This window comes from Pyxicephalus adspersus, chromosome 2 (assembly GCF_032062135.1).
Source record: "Pyxicephalus adspersus chromosome 2, UCB_Pads_2.0, whole genome shotgun sequence".
Lineage (NCBI taxonomy): Eukaryota > Metazoa > Chordata > Amphibia > Anura > Pyxicephalidae > Pyxicephalus > Pyxicephalus adspersus.
Genome location: NC_092859.1, coordinates 22,535,338 through 22,553,012, shown reverse-complemented (window position 1 = coordinate 22,553,012; position 17,675 = coordinate 22,535,338). Strand labels below are relative to the sequence as shown.

The window sequence follows — 17,675 nt, the reverse complement described above, 5'->3', positions numbered from 1 at the left end:
GGATGAATGAGCAAAAGCTCCTAAGAGCAAATGAGCAAGATTTCAACAGAATGTTTGAAAGTTTCTGTGGGATAAATAAAAACTTTCTTCGGTGAAGAGACCCCTACACTGGGTTGTTGCAGTCTGTGCTTGAATATTAGGAATATTGACCAAATCATCCATCTCCCAGCATGCATCTTCATCCATCGCCCATACATTTCCTGCATCACCCTACTAGACCAGTTCTAGGCTCAACTTTGCCCTCACTGGTCACAGTTAGTACTGCAGCTTTATGTGTTGTGGTTGGTTTGTTGTTTTGGATAATATTCTGCAGTTGGACAAGTCCCAGTCACCTGTAAAACAAAAAAAAAAAAAAAAAGCCACACACGTGGTAGGCCCAGTGTAAACTTGTCCGTTCTGTTCTGAGCTGTCACCAAATACGCAGCTTACATGTCTTCTGACAACCTGCCAGCCCGTGTAATTCATCGAGGTGCCCTCAGGCTACTGAATAATAAAACGTTAATTACCTCTGCGGCTTTCACAAAGCAGATGGAGACTCAATTTTGTTCCTAATTATTAATATTGTAATAGTCATTTCTTTAGTATTACAATGTAACATTTGCCATAAGGTCCCCGTACAGCAGAACAGAAGATGACTGAAGGTGGTTAGCGACTAGCATGTAGCACCATGAGCTTGGGAAGTCAGCTGTATGTGGGAAAGAAGCCCCATTATACCTTCATATCTCTTTGTTCCTGTTATGCATTTTATATTAACCATGACCCCGGACATTGTGATCTCTATGAAAGCTAGAATTGTTACACTCTCACATTATTTTCCATGAAAAAAGAATCTAGTGCTAGATTCACTTCAGAACCCCTGAAACTTTAACGGCTGTGTGTACTGTCTTCTCCGTCCTTCTCGATCCTTCAAACGGGAAGTGAGTCTGAATTCCCTCCAGCAAGGCTGCGGGAAGCAAGAACACACACACAGTCACCTTCTCTTTCTGATTTACATGAAAACTAAAAATTGTTGGCACTTTACATTATGGAGCTCAGTAAGAATGACTGTACAACATGTGATTTCTGATGTGTTTGGTTGGTTGGTGAACATGTATTATTAGTTATTATTTTCTTGTTAACTTTTTGCCCGCGGTGAGGAGGCGTTTTTGCATTTCTCCATACGTCCCCTGTTATTTTTACCCAGCTGTGAAGCTGCGGTTTTCAGGATAATAGTTATTGCCGTGTTCTCGGGAGAGAAGCGGTGTTTCGATGATGCTACCATTGCAGATTTCAAACGCTGTTGTGTACGAATGACTCAGCCGTAAAGCAGCTTTAAAAGCCAGAGAGAGCGAACGAGAGACAAACACGGCTGCGGCGATAAGTGGCTTTGTGAGTACGCAGAAGGTAAATATACCTCGACCACCTACACTCAGGTGCGGCAGAACAAATGCAGCCTTTGTCTGCTCAGACTTCTCCTGATTGTCGGTCTGCGGTTTTCTGCCGGTTGCGATTGTGATGTACAGAGTAGAAATTGGCGTGCTTTTACATTCACGACGGGAATCGCAGATAAAAGTTAATACCAGAGGTTCTGTTGAGGACACACACATCAGAGAGCCCCATCAAAGATTGGCGCTGTGGACATTGATGATTTTTGGTTAAAATTGCAATTTCAGAGGCACTGGTCCATCTCTGCTTCTTAGTGCCACCATTCCGTGGGGGCCTTTTTTTTTTTTTTTGTTTAAAGTAGGATTGGCTTTGATTCCAGAAGTTTTCACTTTTTATTTAGTTCTGTACTACATCTACTGATTGTATACAACTCATCAGGTTATAGGTGCCCATTGACATGCATGTGGTATGGGTATTTTGCTGCATATTCTCCATACTGAAAATGGGCAGCATGGTGGCTCAGTGGTTAGCACTCTGGCCTTTGCAGTGCTAGGTCCCAGGTTCAAATCTCGGCCAGGGCTCTATCTGCATGGAGTTAGCAGGTTCTCCCTGTGTTTGGTGGGTTTCTCCCCGGTTTCCCTCCATGTTTCAAAAACACGCAGTTAAGTTATTTGTCTTCCTCTTAAAAATTTACTTTAGACTGTGGTAATGACATATGACTATGGTAGGGATATTTGACTGTGAGCCCCTTTGAGGGACAGCTAGTGACATGACTTTGTAAAGCGCTGCGTAATATGGTGGCGCTATATAAATACTGTGTAATAATAATAATATTCCTGATGGCTGGTAAAGGGAAATCACTTTAAATCAGATTCAGGACAGTGTTCAGCAAACTTGTCACAAAAATGTATGTGGTGGGAACTTCTGTAAAGCAGTGCTGGGAGGGGTGTTTGGGGTATGATGGGGAGTATCAGTCTTTTCAATCACTTTACTTTAGCAGATTTTCCTTACAAAAGTTTCTTCCCACTCGTCATGGAACTACAAGCCCCAGTATTTCCCCCCCGGGGCTTGTTATGCAGCCATGGGATAGAGGCCATTAGACCGGCACACACTGTGATTATACAGTATTGTATGTCCTTCCCTGAGCCTCCACCTAGAACATAATACATCTGTTTATCCTCGTGCCATGCAAATGTGGAGTGCAGCGTGGGCTGCAGTCTGGGCGTGGGACACCATAGACTGGATAAACATGGGATTCGGGCCACGCCAGGTCTCTTTCCTGGAAATCAGGTTGGAATAGAAAACGAGAGGCGCTTTGGAAATGGCGGCCCATAACAAAAGGCCTGTGTTCCCTTCTTTCACCTTCGCCACTGGAGAGCTTCTTACATCTCACCGCCAGAATTCCAAACATTTCTACCCTACTATAAGACAAACCCATCACCAGCCTAACCCTACATTCGACCGACTCCAGACGCTGTTCAGACATAAGTGTATATATGTATTTCTATATTTGTGGAAAGAATTACAATGATTGTGTATTTAGTTCAGACACCTATGAGAGGTTGGAGGCTTCACCCAGACTGCCAGGTCTTTAGGAAATGAGGTTGCACATAGTAAAGGATCAGCGGAGTTCATTGCTGTAGATTGTGCTCATAGGTTGACGCAGTTTTCAATTGCATGGTCGTATTTTTGTGCGGCGGTGTACGGTTTTTGAGTGTTTATAATCGTTAAAGTAAAGAAAGCAAAATGTCTACCTACATCAAGAAGAACACAGAGATGAATCATCATCATTATTTCCTATAGGCCTCTGTAATGTATGTCACTACAGAGGAAATACTATAATTGCTGCACCACATGATCAACGCATATAGATGTTTATTCCAATTGTTTAGGTGGAAAACATACAAAAATATGAGATGTTATTATTATTATTAATAAACAGGATTTATATATCGCCAACATATTACACAGCGCTGTACATTAAATAGGGGTTGCAAATGACAGACGAATACAGACAATGATACAGGAGGAGAGGACCCTGCCCCGAAGAGCGTACAATCTAGTAGGTGGGGGAATTAACACACAATAGGATGGGAGATATGTAGTGGTGGGAAGTAGTGATGGTTTCAAAAGACAGAAGAAGATCATCAAACCTTTATGGATAGGTGGATCATGGCAGAATTGTATGTGAAAAATAATGGCTGTAAAGTGAATTTTATATATATATATATATATATATATATATATATATATATATTTGCATATCGTATAATATGTGTGTTTATGGTTCAGAGAAGAAAGAAACCATGCATATGTATAAAGTTCTGGATCTGTTATGATTTAGCCATTCAGCTGAAGCATGTAAGAAGAATAGACACACATGTAGTTGAGGTGCCCGTGTCTAATTTGCCTTATGGCTAATCTATTCAGAAATGACATTTAGTACATAGGGGAAAGGGATTCCTTTTATAGTTCAGGCTCATGTGTCACAGCGCATGCTCATCCAGGATTCTGCAGTGTCAGGCAGTCAATGGAATTACAATGGACGTTTATGTAGTTCAGGCCTCTGTGTCAGCTGCTGAAAAGTGTTTCCTTTGCTTTGTACACAAGAGGTTCCCTGCGTGTTATTATTCAGAGCCCGATATCTGCCATAGAATCACAGTGAGAACAGTGGTATGGATGATTTCTGGATTCAGTACTTTTTGGGGATTCTTAAAACTCCAATTTGCTGTTATTTAAATGTTAATTTCACCTAAATAAAATCTACATTCGCTATGTTCTTGTTCAGGGTTCATACAAATCTGCAGATATATAATTCCCTGAAAATTCTTCTTTATTGCTTTATTTGCTTCTGTTCTAAAACAATTGCAGGTGCTGCAGCTTTTTCTTATACAACACTGGGATCGCTTAGGTGGTTTTATTGAATGCAAAGCATCCCATTCAGCATTCACATGAAATATGAAAAAAAAAACTCCCTGAAATTCCTTTCATGTATTTAGTTAACAAGTGAGGTTTCTTCCCCAACATCTCCGCAGAGAAGAGCAAGTTGTGCCAGGTTTAGGGTGGTGCAGGTAAACCATGTATGTGAAAGGCACATTTTTGATTGAACATTTTCTCTGTACTATCACATATTCCAACCAGTCATGATTCATGAATTGTAATATATATGACTTGTAAAATGATTGGCACATCTGAGCTATGATATTGATGGTAAATAAGCAGAATTGGGAAATCACAATACCCAATGAATTCTTGGCACATATTCTAAATGAATCTCACCCTCGGACACTGTGGTGAATAATGCCAGGAGCCGCCTGGCCTCTCTGGCCGTGGAAAAGTCGGTCGTCCCCGCACAGTCTGCATACTGCAAGCAGCGGAATAATCGGGTATTCAGTGGCCGACCTCGTTCACAGCTCAGAGCCAGAAACTCGCATCACCGCTGCCAATTCTGTGTGAATGGCGTGAGTGTGCTGGGCCCAGGGACGGCCTCTTCCTGTGGGCACCTTTCCACCTCGTCTGTGACTGGCGCAGTGACAGTGGGACCATTGTTGTACCAGACTGACCCAAGAAATTCTCTTTACAGAGTCCCACATCTACATACATATGGGGAAAGTCGCTGGAAACAAAATTAGTAACTAGAGGACCCCCACATAATACTTTCAATGAGTCCCAGATGATTACAACATATGCAGAGGCGGTATTTGTTCACATATGATCCATATTTCTAAATCGTAATGTGACTTTTTTCTTCCTGCAAGAGACTGATTCTTTTGACTGATAAAATAATGGAATTCCAAAGTAAATTCTACAGACGGATTGCAATTATGGCTTTAAGACAGCTTCCATCTTTGCTTTGGTTCACCCTATGGTTGGAAGATAAGAATATCTTACATGTGTGTTGTGTTTTAGGATTTGCAATTAATTATTTTCCTGTTTCCTGGATTGGTTGGTCAAGTGCAGAAGTGGCAATGGGTCTGCTTTTCTCTTCTAGGCCCAAGAGAAAGGGTTGGAAAATTGCTAATATTTGCTTCTGTGTGCTGCACCCCTTTGAGGCAAATAATGGTGATTATATAGGAACATGTAACCTAATTACCATTCCTCCAAGCAGGTCTCAAAGATAATTCACCTTCACCTGGTCAGGTTCATAACTACTCAGTGCCCCATTTGTGCTTTTAGTTGGGTGGCCATCTACAACAGGCAATGCGATAGACTGGACAATGAGGGTACAGAAAGCACTTTTACCGGCACCTAATGGGGGGCTCTTGCATGACATGTGGCAAGTTTGAGCACCGATCTCCTCATACTTGCCGATTTTTAATTAGTCTTCTGCTCAGATGTGCGTCTTTTTCCCCCAGAATTGCAAGTACAGAAGGTAACTTAAAACAACAGTCGCCCCGCTTTCCCTTTCAGAACTTCTCTAATTAAATAACGTCGCGGCTGCAACAAACCTCCAGATTTCACTAAAGGAAAATGAGTCACTTCAATGTCCAGAGTTAAAAGACAAAAGGCTCTTTCTTTAGTCGGAGGTTCTCCGCGGGGGGCTTCACACTCCGGCAAGACTGAAATCCTCATCAGATGTTGCCTCAATTCTGCCGCAGTTCACAGCTCGCTCTGAAATCTCCACCGCGTTTTTTTTTTGCTGCTTTCTCCTTCAAGCTGCGGAGTGCAGCAAACCTATCGTTTATTTCCTTTAACCAGAACTAATTTTTTGTAACTACTGAAGCGCCGTCATTGGATTGTATCCGGATTTACTGCCTTTAGGAGGTAAAGCACTCTGAATCCTTTTGTATGTTGAAAAGACAAAAGGAATCCTGGGGTACAAAAAACACAACATATATATATAGGAGAGAGTGAGTTATAATAGTATATAGGGTTTTGGACTGCAAATGACAAACATAACCTACAATATATAAATCTTCGTTAGGTGTGCCAATCACCTTCTTGTGGGCTTCAGATAGAGCCCGGGCTACTGGCACCTATAAGCTGTTGTGCCAGTATAGCTGTGAAACCTTTTGATAAACATTGTACCCCGCTAGTAAGTTGACAACACTCTCTTTGCATGCTCTGTATGCAGCAATAGAGTTGTCACCCTGCTATACCTTCCCAAATAGAACTACAAATGGACATGTCAATGCACATTGTGTGGCCGTTCACCAAGCCCTTGATTGACAGTAAGCAGGTTTCTGCATCTTGCTGTGCCCGGGGCCATACAGAAAGTCCTGTTCAGTAGGGACATGCATTACACACAAAAGAAGAGAAAGTTTAAGAATATTAGGAAACTTTCTAAAAGATGAAAATCAGTTCTCATGGTAGAAACTTTTTCAGTTTTTTGTATGATCCTTTAGTAGTACATTAAGTGGCACAGGTCAAGCCCACAGAGGCCCCGGCCTGAGACGTCACAATGCAGCCAGGCCCATTTGCTGACTTTCTTAGAGACAGAATAGAGAGCTGGGATGATATTTTGTAAGCTATATTAAATGTTATTATCTTTGTATCATTGTGTTGGATACACTTGGATACTTGGAATTATTTTTTTTTCTTTATTCAGTGGAGATGAGTACAGATGTCTGTAGGAAGGTGTGTTGCTCGCAATATCTCTGTATGCACAGATTGGTCGCCCGTTTTGCAGCTTCACATGCAATATCATTAAGTGAAGTAATTACATTAGTGAAATCCATAGCCTGATTTATCTGAAGTCCACTGTGCTCTGCGTTCCTCAAAGAATATTGTAAAGGTTTCAGTTACAGAGTTTAGGTTTGATGTTCAGTCAAAAAATTGTGTGTAAGACATTAGGTTTTTTATCTGACCTTCACTAAAAGATTCCTAGTGGAGAGTCTGGCATTGAAATACATGGACCTGGAAGATTCTCCAGCATTCCGTTATGCAGTTCTTCCTGGTTCAGTACAGATGTTTGTTGGTAGAATTACATATAACTATGTGAACAGTAGCAATACAAGTGACTGGAGTTACAACTAATTGTTACCAGATGCAGAGACAGAAAAGAATTCTTTGTGGATCCCCCCATGGGAAAAAATATAAATCTAGGTGGGCTCATTTACAAGCCGGCTGCCTGCAATATCGTGCCACTTCTTGACTTTGTTCTTCCCCATCTTGGGGTGTTCCAGCTTCTCCTGAGAGCCTCTTATTGGGCTCATTGGGTGTACAGAACCAAGAAATAGTGGGAGCTAATTATAACGGGTACAACTGGCATCCAGATCTGGGATGTTAGCACAGGCACATTGTGTGTACAGACCTGGGATCTCTGCACAGGGATGGTGGGACACTCGCATGGTGGTGGGATACCCACATAGTGGGCACATGGGTGGTTGGGTCCACTTGCAATTGGCACAGGTACAAAACTTACAAGGCGAAGTGAGCATTTTACAAATACATCCATCCACAAAATCCATAAGTGATATTCAGTTGGATTTGCTGCTATGACATGGCAGCAACAAACCGCCCACATTAGTATCCTTGGCTTTGCCACCTCATGCCCCTGCCTGCTTGGCATATGCAGTCCAGTTGGGTCACCAGCGGGGGGGAGGGGTTGGGGGGGGGGTGTAGCAGGGGTTAAACTTAATTCTCAGAGGTGCCATTTGTCCTGCTGTGTGTAGCTTGTTTGCACAGTTCTCTGGAATGTGGCAGGACGGTCTCAGGAATAAGAGGCTTTGTACTGCCATGTGTGCCGGGACAATGGGACGTTCTATTCTAGATACAGCATAGACCCAAGCTGACATACGCTGCAAGATTTCCATTGGTCAGTTACCCAAACCTAATCTTAACACCCCACAGGGACAGATCTATGAATACCTGGAAGGGCAATGTTTAAAATACGTATTAATATTATTATACGTTATATAGCTCTGACCTATACCAGAGTTCTGTACAGAGCACTGATGTAATGACTCACCCCAGTCACACACTATTATCATTATTCATTTATAAACCTCTGATATATACCATGGCTTTGTACGGTGAATACCAAACCTTTTACGTTATTCTAGTTTGGTTGGTTAATATGTAGGTCTGTTTGGTAAATTTGGGGTACAAACTGGAAGAAACTGTAATCCCAGGGGAACAGATGAGGAACCAATATTTGGCAGCTGAAGGTTGTAATCAGGCTTGCAGCGGGAGTGTCTGCTCTGTATAGTGACGGAAGGGAAAGGCATACAGAATGGGAACACTCGGAATGGTGATGATCAATAGTAATCCAAAGAGCAGACAGGAGGCAGTGTTGGAATTGGCAGAATTTCCTCTCTGAAAGGATTCCCCTTCCTATAGCACAATGTGGGGTCAAGGAATCCCCAGAATTTTGGCATTGCTTTGCAAACTCTCCTGCCAGGTATACCTGCTCCTGTCCGTGTTTTATCCTGTTTTTAGTTTATGTTCTGCTGTCGCATGTGTAGTTCACAGTATTGTAGGGCAGAATGGATCGATATAGAAATATATATGTACTGGGCCCACTGGCTGTCCGCTTTCACCCGCCCCCCCGGCTCGGTGAGGCTTCACTTTCATGCCAACCACAGTATTAATAGCCCCGGTTTTGCCCCTGTAGTGACTCCTGGAGAGGACAAGACCATTTGTGCCCCCCTTTCACTTGTCGCCGTGGCCGGATGAGAGGGCCGGGCCATTGTTCCGGGGCCCATGGCACCTGTTGGAGAGACAGCTGTCACAAGAGGGTTAAAAAGGGCTGCAACAATTAAGGGCATAATGTGTAGAGTGTTGTCAGTACAGCTGCAGGGGGACATGATAGGGCCAGGAGTGGTAGCAAGGCCTCCCCCCCACCCTTCCTCCTCCTCAATCTCCCCTCCCCCCTCCCCTCCAGCCACAGGGTCCTCTCCGCTCACTGGAGCACATTGTCAACTCCAGGCAAACTTGCAGTAATGTCAGACGACGAGGGGATTGGGCCGACGTGTGGCGTGCTTCGCGAGCCCAGCACCGCTCCGGTCCCGGATTGTCTCAGGAGCAAAGGTGGCCGTCCCTTCTCTATCTATGTCGTTGTTCTGCCCAACCGACCGTAAGCCGATGTTTTTGTCTCTTGTTTTTGTCTTGTCTCCGTGCGTCGCTGGTGGTGTCATGGGAAATGTGAGTCTGTGACCGAACCTTTCCTGGCTGCGCTGCACTCGGCGTACATTTGGCAGGGCGACAAAACTGGACGCACTCCGAAACAAACTCTGTTTTCTGTTGTGTGTGTGGTTTTTTTTTGGTTGGGACGCCGCTGTTTTTTTTTTTCCCATTCCCCAGTTAGTGACGCTGCTGGTTTACTGTGTCAGTAAGGTCTGGGGGAGCGTATGAAATTCATTAAGTTATTTAAGCCGAGCGCGGGCACGCACCTCTTTCAGCACACTCGTGCAGTTTGAACCCACATGGGGCTGATTTAAAGGTGACAGCTGTCAACTGCCGAACGGGGAAGACGATCAGCGATGCTTTTCCGCAGCTGCCGTTTTTTTTTTACTATTATTATTTTTTGGTGTCATTTTGTTAATAATGTAATTGTTGTTTTAAATTATTATCATTCTCAGATTGTCTGGCTTTGATTTGAAGGCATAAAGCAGGCACAGTAATAAAAACTAAAATGTGCACGTTAAAGACATTCCTCTGAAAAATCAATCTGTGTCTGTTTATCTGAAAAATCGATCTGTGCGTCTGTGATTTTTTTTTCTTGCTGTTGCATGAATGAACTTTTTGCATGTCTTAGGATAAACAACCAACTGCATATGATAGACATGGGCATGTGGCTGGTAAGAGGCGGGTACATGCGCATACGTAAAAACCAGGAAGTGGCGATTTCTGCATTAATCTTGCGTTGGTTACAAGATAGCGGTTTTTATGTTTGAAGAGATTTTTAATGTCTGCAGCACAACTTTTTGTTTCGTTTCGTCTTTTGCTTAGCACACAGCAATACAAGACACACAAAATGATTTCATGTCACTTTTTGTACCATGCTGGGAAATATCTGTACTTTGCACTGCATTGTTACATTGTTATTCCTCCTCCTATATGGCAGTCATATGTATTAGGTTTCAGATTGACATCTCAGTATGTTTTCAGTAACACTTTGTGTATGATTCTCACATAGAAAAGATGGGTGAATCTTTGGGCTGCTGAGCCTACTTTTCAGCAGAACTTTTTGAAGGGACGAGGAGTTCATATTCATGTTTAAGTATAGAAAACTTGAGTAGAAATTGGTTAGAAAATAATCTTGATTTGGAGTGATTTAAGTGTTGTAAATTTTTCATAATGTTGATATTTTAGTATTTTAGTATATTTAGTAGTAGTATTTTAGTATATTTTAGAACATTTCTGGGGTGCAAATATGCTGTAATGTTGTAGCTATGATATGTATTTGGTTGTGGAATATTTAAAGGCATATATTATTTAATGCAATACATGCTGTGAGATATGTGGCATGCCGATATGATTCGGGTGAATATGAAATGATAGATTTGTTTGGAATCGTTTGGCGGCAGAATATTTTGAGGAATGGTTATCACGATGTGGGAAGGCTCTGATCGTGTTAAAAGCTGTCACAGTTCCTCTACGGAAAAGGATTTTTTTTTCATTCCCCGGCATGGACTGGCCGCGCTGTGGAGGGCAAAGCTGTCCCTCGGCGTGCCCGCTGTGTGTGGAAGTGGCAGAATGTTGGCACATTTCTCCAGGTCGCATTGTTCCAGATGACGGGATCAGTCTTAGGAGAGGTTGGCATGTAGAGAGGAAACGGAGAGAGAGGCAGCCGAGTGACAGAGCGCCAGGATGTCACTTTAACAATACTTGGCTCCGGTGGACAGCCATTCACCACTGGGTATTGCCATCGGCGCTGATGCGAGGAAGCATATGTGAGGAGCAGAAACTTGGGTGAAGGGAACACATACGCCATATTAATACATCATGCCACACAGCAAATTTAACCCCCGCTGTGCCTCAGCACAACCATTGCCTCATTCATGGCACACAAAAAATGCTCCCTGAAAATATTAAAATGTCTGTAGGCTGCATGTCTGCCATGCTGTGGAGCTCAAGAAGCTTAGAATGTGTTCAGTTCAAGGCAAATCCTTCACTGAACTCTTCCAAATGACATCTCAACTATCCAACCCCCCAAATCAATCCATTTCCCTTCCCTCCCCCACTTCAGTATATCTCTCTTCTGTAACTCACTTACAATGTTACACTCTCTTCTTCTCTTTTATCTCTCTCTCATTCTTCCTTCTACATTCCCTCCTCTAAACAACTCCTACCTGCTTTACTTTTACCCCTCTTTACTCTTCTCCTCCTTTCTTCTCTCATTCTCCCCACCCCATCTCTTCTTCTCTCTCTCTCCTTTTCTCTTTCTCCTCTCTCTCTCTCTCTCTCTCTTTCTCTCTCTCTCTCTCTCTCTCTCTCCTCTCTCCTTTTCTCTTTCTCCTCTCTCTCTCTCTCTCTCTCTTTCTCTCTCTCTCTCTCCCTCTCTCTCTCGCTCCACCTCCCCCTCTCTCTCTCCCCTTCTGTCTCTTTTTCTCTTTTTTTTTATTTCTCCCTCTCTCTCTCTCTCTCTCTGTCTCTCTCCCCCCCTCTCTCCCCCCCTCTCTCTCCTTCTCTCTCTCTCTCCCCCCCCATTATATACTGAGTACACAGGGTAATAGTCAGTGGCTTAGCTGCTCACTGCTCTGTTTTTGCCAAGATTATTATATGAAGAAGTAACAGAATTGCATCTAGCGAGGAGTGTAAGTGCTTTCCAAATTGAGCCTCTTATTGTTCAACCATGGAGACAGTTCTCTGATAAATGTGGCTTGTTGCCATCCTTCATCACGTTTGTCTTTGCAGATCGCCTCCGTTACATTTTTACCTGATGGAGGACCTGTGTGCTGACAATCCACGCAGCTCGCCCTTTGCCAGTGCTCATACACACACCCCGTTTTTTGAATGGGGCTTATTACCTATCTTTGCTTCTAGGTAAACTCCTTTCATGTCTAGAAGAAAGAACAAGATCACTGACAACTGTTCCTACAAAGTAACATTTTTTGACAAGCGAGATAATATATCTAAAATATTCTCCAGAAATGTGGTCCATATTTTCCATTCCAACAAAACTGTCCTTTAGCCATAATCTGCAATAAATACTGAGGTTTATTTAAATCATCTACTCGTCCAAAATATCTGCTGACTTTTCTTTATAAATGGCAGCTTTTTACATTGTGTGAATCCGTCTCAATTACCAACAAAGTTGGCCTTGGTTTTTGCACCGACAGGTGAGATCTGCTCTAAAACGTCTGTGTGTAGAATCTGGACATATTTTAAAATTCTACATTAATTTGTATATCTTTCAAAAGTAAACTTACAATTGCACATTTTCTTAGATTCCAAACTATTGTTTGTTACCCAAACTATTGTTGTCACCAATATGTGGGACATTCCCTATCCCCACACTATCCTCCACTGCTCATTCCAAACCAAAACCAAACCAAAAAAACCTTCTTTTTCATGTATGTAATACTATTAGCAAAGTCCTCTGTATAGGGTATTTGTGTCATTTGTATTTCAGCAATATGACGATATTATATTAAGTCCTTATAATAGAAAAGAAAATGTTCGCAAGCTAAGGTGGGCCAGTCTGCCATAGGAACATTTCTGTCATTTTTTATTTATTGGTATTACCTTCTGAATTTGTGTAAACATCCTCCAAGCAATCCTGTATGAGTACACATGATTAAATGTATCTGTTCTGGGTTACTTTGTGTAAAATATCTGTGAATATTATTCACAGGAAGAAAATTGTTAGATGTATGGAATTTTGAGTTGATTGAGAGAACCATTTATATCAGTTTCTGCACCAAAGGAGCTTACACTCTATTGATCTACCACAGTCATACCCTACTAGATTGTAAGCTCTTTGGTGCAGGGTCCTCTCCTCCTGTATCACTGTTTGTATTAGTCTGTCATTTGCAACCCCTATTTATTGTGCAGCACTGCGTAATATGTTGGCGCTATATAAATCCTGTTTATTATTAATAATAATAATAAATACGTTCTAATTTATATAGCACTGACATATTTCACAATGCTGTACATAGAATAGTCAGACAGTCTATACCAGATGAGCTTACACTCTAATGGCTCACTAGATAAACACACTTTTTTGTTTAATTTTTACATTTATATAGTTCTGACATATTCTTCAGTGCTGTACAGGAAGCTAGTCACAAGGGTCTGTGTACCAGAGGAGCTTACACTCTAATGTCCCCCCACAGTCCTACACTATCATCATGGATATGTAAAGCGCCGACATAGTCTGCAGTGCTGTACAGAGAACACAGCACCATTCATTATTGCAGCAGAGGAGATTGCATATAATGCCCCCACTACAGCCATCTACATAATTGGGCCAATTTTGGGTGGAAGCTGTTTACTCTCCCTGTTTTGGTAGAAAACAGCAGCACTTGGAAAAGAAAATACAAACTCCATGCAGACAGTGTTCTTTTGAAATTGAATTCAGGACCACAGTGCTGACTGCTTAGTCACGGTGTTGGCCAATAAGAGAGGTTAATGCCCATACAAAGTATGGGTTTTCCATGGGCTGTCCCGAGCTCCGCGTGGCTCGTATGGATGTAGTTATTTCCGTGCAACGCTGTCACCTGCCTTCTGTTTAACATTTTAATTAACAGATTGCCTCCAGACTTTCTTCTGCCCTTTGCGGCAGATATATTCTGAGCGACCTCTCCAATAATTCCCTCTCCTCACACCGAGTGTCTCCTGACAGTTTTTGGAGATTTGCCCTGCCATTGTTGTAGAGATTTCTTGGAAGATCTGTGGGTGACGGAGAGGGAAAGAGAAGAAAAGCTTCAGAAACCTGATAACTGCGGCTTTAAGTCTGTAAGTCTCCTGTTCCTTTACGAGCGCACCACCGCGAATATTTTGTCTAGCTGCAGGGGAAAAGCTTTGTCACACAGTCCGCTGACAATAGACTTAAAAGTAAAATGCTTCGCCTCAGATGCCTGGAGGTAGTGCAGCCTATTGTGTGAGCACAATGGCCTTCTATTACTGCATTCCTGCATCGCATAGGTTTGTCAGCCCTTTAATAAGTGACAGACCTCGCTTGCAAAAAGCCACATTCCCGGCCCTCTCCGCCTGTTCTTCAAGAATGCTGAAGCAAAACACAGAGGGAGAAAAAAATGTCACTTCTTACTCTTCATGTGCCTGTTTCTTAAATGGATATTCTGCAAAATACTTCAGTACATCAGAAAAAAATTGTTGTGTGTAATCGCTAGAAGCTGCAGAAATACCATAATGCTGTACAGAAAACACTGATCCAGTCACATCAGTCTTTGCACCAGAGGAGCTTACATTCGAATGTCCTCACCACAGTCACACACTATTATAAATGTATATAGCGCTGACATATACCTGACCGTTTAGTGATCTGCGCAGAGATGCCTTTCGTCATTCTCTGTACTATAGAAGACTTTATACTCTGCCGCACGCTATTATTATTACTTATTTATATAACTCTGACATATGTATAGTCCGGTACAGAATGCACTGAGCCATCAGGTTGGTCTGCACGAAAAGAGCTTACACTCTACTAATATACAGTACTGCAGGAGAGATAATGCCCTCTGTACAATGGCACACTAATATTTTTAAATATCTTTTTTTTCTCTGACATACTCCATGGTGTTGTACAAAGAACACTAAGCCATTCACATCAATCTCTGCAGGAGCTTATACTCTAATGTCTCAGTGCCACAGTCTCCACATACTCTAATGCCACAGTCACACACAATGAAATAACTAAAAAGTAGAGGTCAGCAGTAGGAGTTCCTATACCCTCAGAATTGTTTTGTTTAAGGCCTTACGAGTTTGTAATTTTACCTGACAAAGCTTTGTTTCCGGATAAAGCTGGAAAAATGAAGTACTTCTGTCAAATTTGCCTTGCTGAATATTGCTATATTACTAGATTGTAAGCTTTTTGGGCCAGGGCCCTCTCCTCCTGTGTCGCTGTCTGTATCTGTCTGTCATTTACAACCCCTATTTATTGTACAGCGCTGTGTAATATGTTGGCGCTATATAGATCCTGTTTAATAATAATATTAATAATAAACAACATGCTCTTATGCTAGGACTGGATTGGACTAAATGACTTGGGGATGATGATTTTGCTCCATACTTATATCCTATTGTAATATCCAGTTAATTGGTGAAAACTTAACTTGTAATGGACAGATGTAGTTAATTGATGCCCGCCCTGAACTTTTCAAGGGACAGAATTACTACACGGTCACATTTAACCTAAACTTAGTAAAGTACTTGTGCTTTCTTTTAGCCAAGGCTGATGACCAAAGGTTTGTTCCGTCACATTCACCAGTGCGTAAGTTGCTCCTGACACATTGCATTCTGCGATGTAAATTTATGAAACCCTTTGCTCATGGAAGAGGCAACATACAAACTTGTAATGGATCTTCCAGGCCGAGTATTGGTCACATGGACCAGTAATCACCAAATACCACATTTTGATACTTAAGCCATTTCCATCATTAGCAGTAAAACATGGGCAGTGTCACAGGAAGTATCTTGATGCTGGCAACAAATCACCAATATCAGGATCATTATCAGTATCAGACCCCCTGCCTGTCTTAAATAAATGTGACTTCCGCTGGTCCCGAGATCCACAACTAAAAAAAAATGTACTATGGATATCCAACTTTATCTTGGCCCCCCACCTCTAGATTTTTATGGCTATGACTAGATGAGTGCAGCTTTTGTTTACTCATCCTTGGTTGAATTGTCTTGTAGATCAGGCACTGAATGCTATCACTAGAAATTCACTTCTCTGTGATGTTCTGAGTGTCCTTTATTGGCCTAAAACTGTCTACTGCAGAGTTCTAACAGCAATATCTACCTGGAGGATCACAAATACTTTCTAAAGAAAAGAGGATTGGAGGTCACGACCCCAGGTTAGGACCTTTTCAGCTCCAGAAGGCAGCAAACAGGGACTTCTTGTTTGAATGCAGCTTCCAGCAGACACAAAGTAATAAATATTTGTTCCTATCTTATAATTAAATGCAATGGCTGTGTGTCCTGCAGTGCAATTTTGAAAAAAAATTTCAGGTTTTGAGGACTTTTTAACCCTTCCATGACCATGGGACACAAAGGAGAAGCTGAATTCTTTTTGGCCGTTGCAATGCTAGAGAATTGTTTTGTGCGGCCTTGCTCTTTTTCCCTTATGTGGGAAAATTAACCAGGTTCTAGTAATTGTTTGTCCTTCAGAAGAGCCTGTCGCTTTGATAAGTTAACAGGCACTGGGTTTTATGTTCCTAGCAGGGGGGATTGTGATGTCCAAACAAGCTGCTATGCACATAAACACCAGTGCAATTGCCATATACTTTCTTAAAAGGGAATATTAAATGGCAGCATTGTTATTAAGCTGAATCATATTGGGACTCTTATCTTTGCGCGCTCTATTTTCTTGCTGAATGCCGGAGTCATAATCATGGTTTTGAAAGCGCTGGGTAATTGTCAGCCGTCTCAGCTCTGACATGAGTATACAATTACATTGTTGAATTCACTCAATTGTCCTCCACATTTGAATAGCATTTGTATGCAATGCCATCGAGGGGGGAGTGATCGGGAGTGCAGGTCAGTACGGCAGAACTGAATGTCAAAATAGCAGGGCAGGATTTGGGTAATGGGGGGGGGGGGGGGGTGGTAGCTGGGATCACAGTGTGATGAATTCACCCTCAGTAGAACAAGGAAAGTTTGTTCTGTAGATTGTGCGCACACTATGTTCACTGTGAGTGCATTGTGGGTATATGTGATTGTAAGCTCTTCGGGGCAGGGTCCTCTCCTCCTCCTGTGTCACTGTCTGTATTCGTCTGTCATTTTCAACCCCTATTGAACGTACAGTGCTGCATAATATGTTGGCGCTATATAAATCCTGGTTAAAAATAATAATAATGTTGTGCAAACTAGAGTTCCCTGTCAGTGCATTGTGGGTATGTAGGCACAACATGTGTGTGCAAACTTACACTGCCTGTCACTTTGTTTGGCGTGAAGCACATCAGTTCAACTTGTATTTAATGGCTATTTAAAGTCAACAGCCACAGATTGCTTGTTGATTTCCTGTAAGGTCTATCAGTGGCCAAAGACCCAATAAGATGGGCTTGGTGTTCTTGGCATGAAAAATGTCACTGGCAGAATCTCTAGGTAGAAAAAAAATTGTAACAGATTCCCTTTAATATCTGTATACAGTACGACACACACACACACACACACACACACACTTATTTATATATATATATGTATTTAAACGTTATGGTACCTGCCTATTCGTACTCTTA

At 42.1% G+C, this 17,675-nt stretch overlaps 1 protein-coding gene across 5 annotated transcripts in view; it reads left to right on the top strand.

Annotated features, from left to right (window-relative positions):
- Positions 1–17,675, top strand: part of SOX5 (SRY-box transcription factor 5) — a 161,320-nt gene that overhangs the window by 64,547 nt on the left and 79,098 nt on the right. Inside the window, exon 1 of one of the 5 annotated variants that reach the window (XM_072399928.1) lies at positions 9,197–9,336. The exons of the other annotated variants lie outside the window; for them this stretch is intronic. Within the exon in view, the coding sequence (XP_072256029.1) occupies positions 9,249–9,336 (88 nt within the window). The 5' untranslated portion in view covers positions 9,197–9,248. Of the gene's footprint in view, positions 1–9,196; positions 9,337–17,675 lie in introns of those variants that run through there. 5 annotated transcript variants of the gene reach the window in all.